This window comes from Rhamphochromis longiceps, linkage group LG1 (genome assembly GCF_057381845.1).
Source record: "Rhamphochromis longiceps isolate RC_006_pf linkage group LG1, R_longiceps_female_GT1.1, whole genome shotgun sequence".
Classification (NCBI taxonomy): Eukaryota; Metazoa; Chordata; class Actinopteri; order Cichliformes; family Cichlidae; genus Rhamphochromis; species Rhamphochromis longiceps.
This window is the reverse complement of record NC_140557.1, coordinates 1534648-1544971: the sequence shown is the minus strand read 5'-3', so window position 1 is coordinate 1544971 and position 10324 is coordinate 1534648. Positions and strand designations below refer to the sequence as shown.

General features: G+C 44.2%; 1 protein-coding gene across 1 annotated transcript; it reads right to left on the bottom strand.

The window, feature by feature from the left end:
* Positions 1-1012: 1012 nt before the first annotated feature.
* LOC146678043 (tryptophan 5-hydroxylase 1-like) lies at positions 1013-9809 on the bottom strand. The gene is made up of 10 exons (XM_085415515.1): positions 9654-9809; positions 9321-9504; positions 9133-9233; positions 8989-9056; positions 8705-8901; positions 4646-4781; positions 4340-4466; positions 2275-2370; positions 1742-1875; positions 1013-1600 (listed from the first exon to the last, which is right to left on the bottom strand). The coding sequence occupies exons 1-10, from the start codon at positions 9807-9809 to the stop codon at positions 1423-1425; spliced, it is 1377 nt and encodes a 458-aa protein (XP_085271641.1). The 3' UTR covers positions 1013-1422.
* Positions 9810-10324: the final 515 nt, after the last annotated feature.

Here is a 10324-nt window from a genome sequence, read left to right as displayed (position 1 = left end):
TGGAGTTTTGATCTCCTCCATACCTGCTTCACACCCTGGAGGACGGGGCTGTGGCCCCCCCACACCCTCTAGCAGATCATTACATGGAGAAACCTTTGGAATACAAGCATGCTGATCCACACAGGTATGCACACGGGTGTTCACTGCTCGTAGACCCAAATTACACCTTTCTTGGCTGCTACCTCGAAGCACATCTGTCCTGCGTGCTGCACAACAACATTGAATATTTAGTATTTACTGCTGTTTACACTTAGCTAGATTAATGCGATGGTGTTGTGTTTAGTATGTTGCTTTGTTTTTTTTTTTTGGTCTTTTTTTGCTTGTTTTCTATTCTTCTCTCAACAGGTGATCCAGGAGATTTTTATTTTTTTTCTCCCCCCCTTTCTCACTGTCCCTCTCCCCTTCTGTTTTTCCTTTCCTTCCTCTTTCTTTCTCCCTTTCCTATCCCTCACTCATGTCTGTCCCGTCTGTAACATCTGAAAATAAAATATAATAAATAATAAAAACAAAGATCGACCAAATGGACCAATACGGCAATGCCACGATGATCCATTTGGCAAAATAAATCCATTGGGTATCCTTGTTGGTCTTCAGACAACAATTCTGATGGCTAAAGAACCAAATGGGACAGGCAAACAAAAAAGAAAAGAAAAAAAAAGAAAAAAGAAATGTATCTTAAAGGGGGAGGAGCTAAAGGGATGAGCTGAGGAGTCGCAGGAGGCCCAGCAGGTAAAGAAGGATTATTCTGAACTATGAATCATGCAAAGCTGCTCTGGGAGAGAGAGTCCAGGAATAAAAAGATGAAGCTGGAGATGAGCAGAGGTATTTAACCGACTGACATCTGTTCCCAGTCACAAGCTGAAGGTTCTGCTCTGTGACAATATATCTGTGAGCTATTTTTAACCAGCGAAGTGCTTTTATGGTGCTGCTGGTACTCTGCTGTGGATACTGGTGGGGTGGCTGAGTGGCGCCCTCTGCTGGTGTGAAGCATGCACAACTAAATGCTGCTCTTTGCACATCCAGCAACACTTTGTTGCTTTAAAAGTTGTTGTGAGGCCTCGTGTAGGTGTGTGCAGCTGATCTAATGGACACGGGTGCTGTGTCGCATTAAATGCCGCAGTAACTGAGCAGCAGCACAAACAGAACCAGGATCAGATCACTGCAGAACTCTCACACACGATTATGTGTATTTTATAGATCATCACACAAATTCACATGATTACAGACAGATTATCACGGCACACGTGCCGCATTTTTACAGCTCAGCCTACAAACAATAAATGTGTCCTAGCGAATGTTTCAGGAGGCCCCTCCCCCCTCAGGAGGAGGTGTCGGCTTTGTTGCAGCAGAAGTAGATTCAGAGCAGAAGCAGAGGCATAGAAGCGGTGTTCGGCTGTCAGCGGCTTTACTGTGAGCACCTCTTTACACGCTCTGCAGTTTTTTGCTGAGTCGGTTCAGAGCGTCTTCGACGATGTCCAGCTCGTGCCGGATGTCCTTCACCATGCTGTTGATGTTGTTGGTGTCCTCCAGAACGTCCACGCTCTGAGTGTAGGGGTCGTAGCGTATCGTGAAGGGACGTCGAAGGGTCTTGGCAAACTCCCTGCAGACACAGCACACACTTTACATCCTCAGCTGAAGCTCTCACATCGGCTCAGAACCAAAATCAGGGACAAGCAGGGACATACAGGGTCAGGGTTCACGGTGCGTCTCACACATCATGTGGGGAAAACTTGCAGCTCACCTCATTTTGTTCTTGGCTTCCTCAAAACTGTCGGCCACATAGTAAACGTGCTGAAACGTGGTGATCATGCACTCCTGGTTGCAGGTCACCGTGGGGTCAAAAGGAAGGATGTTGGCACTGCTGGACAAAGCGTGCTAGGAGGACAGACAGACACGTGCACAGATGTTTTAGATAGAGTCCAAACTTACTGAAACCTGAGTGCAGGTGACTGCTGCGTCAGGTAACTAGCTTAGCAACGGTTGGTGTCAGCTGGAGGACGCTCTGTGCTGCTTCTACCAAAAACCAAACACTGAGAGCGAGTCGTGAGTGCAGTGAAGTAAATTCTTACATGTTGAAGTTTTAAGCATCAAAACCTGGAAATACTCAAGTAAAATACAAGTACACAAAAATGGGAGGAGTTTTAAGATGGTGTTTTTATGCCATGTGGATTTTTTTAACCACTCAGTGGGTTTAAGAAAACACAAAAATCACTAATAATCTGAGTCCTTTTAAAAATCATCAGATGAAGGTGCAGTGTGGAGGTCGGAGGTCACCTGGAGTTCACTGACGGAGGAGAGGAGCCCCGCGCCGTACGCCCTCAGCCTGCCGTCCTGCTTACAGAGCCCAAACTCCACAGTGAAGAAGTAACACTGGAACAAACAGGAGGACACCGACATCAGCTCAGAGCGCCACTGCACGCGCTCAGTCAGCAGCGCTCATCTTTCTGTTTGGTAGATTAAAGCCTGGTGTGGATGAAACTGTGGACAGGTGAGTTCACTGAAATCATCTGCTTCTAGTTTTTCACATTTCGTTCCAGTATTTATATTTACTGAATCCTTCTTCATGTTTTCTGTTCATGTTGAGCTCAGCAGCATCACATTAGCGCTAACTCAGCATGCTGTATACACGTGTCAGTAGAATATTGTATTTCTTTAGTCAGTATAAGCTTTTAATGATATAAGTTTACTTGTGATAGAATGCTGCATGATGATCATTTCCTAGCTTAGAACTGATCGTACTTTTCATTGTTCTGGACGGATTGTTCTTTATGAAACGTGTTCTGATATTTGTATCTGAATCTTCCCACAGCGATAGTAAGAAGTCAAACAAGCAGTCCTGACCACACACACACACACACACACACACACACACACACACACACACACACACACACATGCTCACGTCAAATATATTCATTTTTCTTGTGTATAAATAAAGACAAGTGCAAGAACAGAGCGTGCATTTCACAGGGCCCCACTCTGATGTGAGCGCTCTGCGAAACGCCCTTGCAAGTTAAAACTGCAGCGTCTGTTTGTGTGTTTTCTCCTCTTAGACTCTCAGCTGAAGAAGTGTCATTTAGAATAAATCTCTTGACAACACGCATACTGACAATCAGCGGTTTTGAGTCTTGATTATATTAATTTATTCTTATTCTTTTTTATTTTCACAGTTTGCACCTTCGATCCAGGAGGACGATATTTCGTCCCACTGTATACCTGAGTGTATACAGTTGGGTTGACAATAAAACTCGACTTGATTCAAAGACTCAGGACAGGAAGGTTTAGGGCGGGGCCGTCACTGACGATGACCTTGGTGGGTTCAAGCTACCCAGATTATAAACCAGGTGGAAGTATAAAGGACAATGGTCCACCAGGGGGCGGACGTTCACCCCGGGGCGAGCGCACACTGAGAATCGCTCAAAGTCACCTGAACAAACTTTTCACATGAATATTTTGAACCTGAAGGAAGAATTTTGTAAATGCATCAGCTGCTGAGCAACACTGCTTATTATGAGGAACTCTGAATATACTGTAAGTAAGAATTGCTGTGATTGGCTCGTTCCTCACTGATGAGAAGCCTGGTGGTGTCACCTGGTGGTGGAGATGTAGAAATGCAGCAGAGGTTTGGAGCAGGAGCTCAGCAGGTGATTAACAGGACAGGTAACCACGTACATGCACCTCTATACATGCACCAGCCAATGACACGCTGCCACAGCTGTAAGATAAACAGGCGTGTTTCTGTGAGGATTGCCTGCTACTCAGGAGCTCGATTCTTACGGGGAGAGGGAGAGGAGACCCTGAGAGCACCTAATCCAGGTGTCCTTCACCTTTACGTGTCAGTCAGTGGTCTGTTTCACTCCTATTGGTAGTTGCCTTAATATTTAGACATGTTCAACTCAGGACACGCCCACTTCACAACACTAACTCCATATTTTGCCTCCAGCTCACTGAGGTCATCAGCCCAACCTCTCACCTGCTACTGCTGCCCTGAGTCTTCCTGTCCCCTTAAGAAGAACTGAGAACTTTCTATCAGATTTAAGGCCCTATTTCTGTCATGTCTGAGGTCCCTCATGGTTTCATTCCAGCTTTCTGTTTGCACTCTGTCTGTAACACTGTGAGAACTTTGTTAACCCTTTGTGACGTTTGCTGTTTTGGTTCTTCGTTTGCAGATACGTGTCCATGTAAAGCACTTTGGTTCAACTTCTGTGGTTTTAAAATGTTCTGTGTAATAAAACTGACTTGACAGCCTTATGAGCCAATCCCTTCATATGTGGGGGGAGCCATGTTGTTCCCGCCTCATCCAGGTGTATTTAGGGTGAGTCGGCGCTGCAGCACTCACCGTGGCCAGTTTGTTTACATCATCATCTGAAGCGCCAAGCGACGCCAAACCGAGCTCCTGAGAGAACTGAGCGAAGCTGGGCTCGGCAAGCAGAGGCACGTGACCCAGCAGCTCATGGCATGTGTCTCTGCAGCACACACACACACACACACACACACACACACACACACACACACACACACACACACACACACACACAAGGCTTTAGAAATATGAACAAAATAAAGAAAGACAATAAAACGGACTGTTATAGTGTGTGTGTGTGTGTGTGTGTGTGTGTGTGTGTGTGTGTCTTTGTGCACTCACGGTTCAGGTGTGTACAGAGGCTCTGAGCTGTGGCGGACATACTGAGTGCAGTGGAAGACTCTGAAGGCCAGGCCTGCCAGGAAGTCTCTGGGGGAGAGGTAACCGGCAACGGGCCTGATGATGAAGCCTGAGCACTCTGCTCAAACACACGCACACACACACACACACACACACACACACACACTGTCCATCTTAATCTAAACAGCGACCAAAAGATGACCAGTTAACCAAAAATAAGAAAGACAGAACTGAAGAGGAGTAAGATTAGACAAAGACTCAGGCACCAGGATGAGGGTACTGAGGATGGGAGAAAATAACAAAGGATAGAAGTAAAAACACAGAAAGGTAACAAGGACTTAACTGTCAAAATAAAACAGAGGCACAAAGATCAAACCACACAGAAAACAGGAAGGACGCAGGCAGAGGGGTTATTAGGGTTACCATGACAGCTGCAGTTCATGTACCGGCCAGCAGAGGCAGCAGCGAGTCAGTCCCCACAGACTCCCATGTTAAAACTTTCCAGCAGAAATAACCATGTTTACAGCCTGATACACAAACTGTTTGTTCTCTAGAGATAATTCCCCCTTAATAATAACTAAGGACGATTTTATAACTCACATGTTTAAATGGTATTAAGGCTCTAAGTTTGCATTATTGGGGGCGTGGCCTCTTTGACTGACAGGTTGATGGTGGTGACAGGTGGCTGTAGCTGCTAGCTGTCTGCTAACTGGATCTCTGGACCTTGGTTGTGCTGTTGGAGCATTTTAATGAAATCATGTGACCAACAATATGGCTGCTGTGGGGTTTATGGGCTCAAATTGTGGTCATAAATATTTTGTACTTGTAAATCAGGATTTGTATGTATAAAAAGAATTTGTGTGTGCGTAAAAAAGATTTGTGTGTGGACATACGTGTGAAACTCTGCACTCAAGCTTCAAGTTACAAGTACGAATTTTGACCCTATTTTTCTTCCTTTCAGCTGATTGGTCAATGTCATGTCAATCACAAATGTAACAATCCAATCAGAGAACAGATGGGTTTGGATGTCGGAGGGGCGCTTTTTGAACTGCAGGTCCTTGAAGGATAAAGGCTCCAAAACAATCAAACTGGTTTTGCCCATTATGTGCGAAACCAGAAAAAGTGCCTGAAAGCTGCAGTGGGAAACATCGGTGTCACTCTCCTTGTTTTTGGCTCAGATATTCAGCAGCTTGGAAACAACTGCTTGCAGGGCTCTAGGGTGCGACCACATTTTTCAATGGTGCAACTAAAAAAAATCCTACGTCGCAGAACTCTGAAAGTCTCCGTGTGGTCAACAACAGACAGACATTATGCCTCTATCGTGGTCTAAACCAATCAGAGATAGCCAGGGGCGGGACCTCTCTGATTGGCCGTGATCCAGTTGAGAGTGCAGGTGGATAGAGATAGTGATGATAAATTCGATTCTTTTTACTGAATCGAGTTTGAATGAGTCACTCACCAAAGTGAATTGGATTTTGAGTCATTTGAGTCACTGAGTCAGTTGACCAGAGAGTGCAAAAAATTTACATTTTCACTGAAACTTAATTTGTTTCTCTTTTCATGTAAATCCTGCTGCTAAGACGAGTGATTCGTTTATGCTACGATTCAGCGCAGCAAGGGAGGGGGTGAGTAACTCAAATGTGCTGTTAGCATGTTAGCAGAGCAATGCTACTGTGAGCTGAGGAGCTATTGTGTTGATGTGAGCTTCTACTCAGGGTTTTTTCTTCCAGTTCAGAGCAGGAATGTTTTTGTTAAGTTAATGTTTTTTTGACTGTTGTTTTTTCCCCCACAATTTTAATTATAAGTTAGATATATTTCTACTAATGATATTAGTTTGCTAACAGCAACAGGGATGAGTCAGTGAGTCAGTTGGCGTTTTGTGAATCATGATTCACGAGTCAGTAAAGTGATTCTCGAGTATTGAACGATTCGTTCATGATTCGCACATCACTAGATAGAGAGAGGTGAGTGGCTTGAATAAAGCGATAAAGCTCTCAAAACCATTTCAACAACAACCAAACAGTAAATGAGAGCAGGTACACGGATTCCACACAAAGACGTAAACACAGAGCGGACCGACGCATCAGAATCAGCTTTCTCTTTCTCGGCTTTCTCACCAGACGGCCCGTACACGGACACGCCGTCGGGGCTGAAAGCCGACAGCTCACTGATCCTGATGCATCGGCCGGTCCGCGCTTTGTGTTTACTGTTTACGTCTTTTTTGTGCTCAATTCTGAGCTGCAGGTTTTGTGTCTCTCCAACCAAAATTCACTGAAGCAGCAGCAAAAGAAGATCAAACTACGCTTCACATTTGATAAACGTCATCGTCATAAACATCATCAGTTGATAAACATCTTCTCTGACTTTTGCTGTTTTGCTTCCACCACGATAAAATCACACTTCATGCACAGCTCTCTCTCTCTGTGTACTTCAGGAACAGTTTCCCATCTCAAATCTAAATTTTTGCGTTATTCATTCGCTTATTACCCATATTGCATAATTTTATAATAAATGATCAGAATTATAATGTTTCTGACTGTCTGAGGCAAAACTGAATCGAATCAGGACCTCGTGAATCGGAATCGAATGGATTATAGAAATCAGTGATGATACCCAACCTTAGTGAGCAGCCTAGGCCCGACAGAGTGGATGTAGCTGTGGGTAATAAAAAAGATGAAAAGAACGATTGATAACTTTTTTGTTATGTCTCCGTCTGATCTGTCTGAAATTCATAGCCAGCTCTGACACGGTGCCATCAACCTCTGAGCGCTGAAAAAGCAGCAGTGTGTCCAGAAACACATTATATGCTGCGATAAATGCCCTGTGTCCCCTCTCCCCCCGGCCTTTCAGCAGCAAACAGGTCGTCAGAGTGATGATTAAGTTTAACATTGTCTACAACATTACCAAAGAGTGCCAACGCACTTTAAGCACAAGCAGTTTTTCAGTAACTTCTCTTTCTGGTAGAAATGTGCTTCAAATAAAGAACTTTGTGTTGACAAGATTGTTAGTTAATCATTTACAAATCAATAGTGTCTCTATGGACTGAATTTCCCCCCAAAAAGTGTTAAGCGCCCAAATTTTGCACTGAGAGACTGCAGCACTAAGAAAAAAAGTTAGGCGCACCAGTGCAACCGTGACAAAAAGTTAGTCTAGAGCCCTGGCTTGCATTTGACGGTCAGCGATGGGCAGTAACACGTTAAGGTAACACATTACTGTAATCTGATTACTTTTTAAAGTAACGAGTAAAGTAAGGGATTACTATTGCAAAAAAGTAATTAGTTCGTGGTAACAGACGTGTGCAGTTCAACAAGGGATAATGTGCAGTGCGGGAGAGAGTACGACCGTGCAGCATTTAAAGCGTGGAAGTACTCACATTACTTTGAGTTTGATTCCTTACAAAGTAACACAAACGTTCGCGTCTGCTGTGCACTCTGCGTGGAAAATGAAACCTTAAACTTCTGAGCAAGTACCGAGAATGCTGGCATGACCGCTGAGGCACACCTGCACCGGGCAAACCTCCACCCGCACCACTCCTGCTAAACACGTGAAAATAGATTTAAGAGCGACAGGACTCAGTGCTGCTAAGTTTTTGATTTTATTTATTTTCGGCTTTGTTTTACTTGCATCTATTAGAAAGAGTGTAAACACAAAACAATTATTTTATTTTAAATGCTGGAATGTGCAGAAAATAGGTTTAAATGTTAAACACATTTCTTCAAGTCAAAGACAGCTGCATACGATTTAATTTTTCCTTGATGCATAAAGTTAAAGATTCAAACTAATAAGACACGTTTTAAAGAGACTTTTTCATTAGATTCAGTTTTATATGATGGATCATGCAGAAAAAATAGAATTGGGCTGAAAGGTCGCTTTATTACCTATTCAGGTTGTGTATCGTGTTTTTTAAAAGTAACTAAGTAACTAATTACTTTTGAAAATAAGTAATCAGTAGAGTAATGGGATTACTTTTTTGGAGACGTAATCAGGAATTAATTAATGGTCACTTTTCCAAGTAACTTGACCAACACTGTTGACGGTTACCTTTAAGGAAGTGCGAGACGTCCTCCAGCTGGGGGATGTTGTCCTCGCTGTATTTGCAGTACTTGGTCAGCAGTGGGAGGTTCTTCAGGTACTCCCTGCAGGCGTGGCTCGGGTACAGCTTGTGGAGCTCCCTGAACACCACGCCCCAGGTACGCACCTCCTCTGCAGTGTAGTCCACACGAGGGATGGGCTCACCGCTGTGAGAGACGGAGTTAAAGGATGAAAGCCCTTCTAGGTTTTTATTATTAACTTCATTAATGAAAACATCCATAAGAGGAACTCACTGTTTGTAGTTTACAGCTAAATCAGAAAAATATTGTCTTCGTTTTCTGTATATGTTGTCCTTAAATCCCTGCAGGAACAGCAAAACCTCAGTCGGTTACCGAGTTCACGCTACATTTCAGAGCTCTGTCCGATGACGCACATACCGGATGATCTGCATCAAGTTCAGAGCCGTACATCAAAACCCTGTTTGCACACAGGTCCAAGTCTGAGATCTTCTTGGGGAACCACGGCACACCGGGCACATCTGAAACACAGTCAAGACACACGCAGACCTGTGAAATAACTCATTCCTATCACAGCTACTGTTTAGTCAAAGTACGACAAGGTGTACCGTCCTCGGGTAGAGCGGAGCCGTCGAACGGCGAGATCTCCACGATGTCCGTGTGCTTCCTGAGCAGCTCGGTGAGCTCCTTGAACTGCTCGTGGTCGGTGTCGCAGTCCACAAAGATCTCAAAGTCTGAATTCCTTCGTTTGGACTTCCGGGACTCGATGTGGATGAGGTTGACGTGTTTTTCCTGCGAACACACACACACAAACACACACAAACACACACACACCCAAAGAAGATGCTGTAAAAGCTTCTGATCACATTCATTCCTGGCCAGTCACATGCATCCTCAGAAAACACCATATCTGTGTCAACATAAAGAAAATGAAACCTCACCTGGAAAAGTTTCAGTGCCTTTATAAGACCACCGACTTCGTTTTTCAGAGTGAATATGATGGTTGTCGAGCCTCTCCCAAAGCTGCTGGAGACGGTCCTGTTGTCCAAAGACCTTCCTCTGCGAAGCTCCTTTCCTTCTGACTTCCTGGCGTACATGCTTCTCTGGATTTCAGCGATACAAATATGAAATTGATAGTGATGGTTCAGTAAGCTTGCTTTGGCACTGGCTGCATCAGAGAGTCGTCTGGTAGGAGTACGACGTGAAGGTCGTGACAGGATGAGTCTCCGGCTGTTCTGTCACTCTGCACGGCGGCTGCTGCCTTTATGAAGCTGCAGCAGAGGGGAGGGCGCTCCAGAGATGGATGTTCATCAGGAGGAAGATCAGCATCACGCCATATACATCACAACACACGACGCCTTGACACGTCACCACCTGTTCACTAATTGTTGAGTCAACGTGACGATAAAGTGTTACTGTAACCGTCCTTTAAAATACACGAACGCATGAACTTTACAGTAACTGTGAACGACTTACTGTTTGCTTCATGGCAACCGGTTTATAGTACTGTGTACTGTTTGTGTACAATGAATTAAATATTTACTGTATTTATGACACATTTTAATTGACACTGTTTCAGGATTAACATCCCTTATTAGTTATAACAATAGAA

What these genes read in the sequence shown, in the direction of transcription:
- LOC146678043 (XM_085415515.1), bottom strand. Translation starts at nt 9,809, where the DNA reads ATGTACGCCAGGAAGTCAGAAGGAAAGGAGCTTCGCAGAGGAAGGTCT. An exon ending in AACTTGATGCAGATCATCCG is followed by an intron (nt 9,057 to 9,132) that starts GTATGTGCGTCA and finishes CTGTTCCTGCAG; the next exon opens with GGATTTAAGGACAACATATA. An exon ending in GAAGCCAAGAACAAAATGAG is followed by an intron (nt 1,601 to 1,741) that starts GTGAGCTGCAAG and finishes CTGTGTCTGCAG; the next exon opens with GGAGTTTGCCAAGACCCTTC.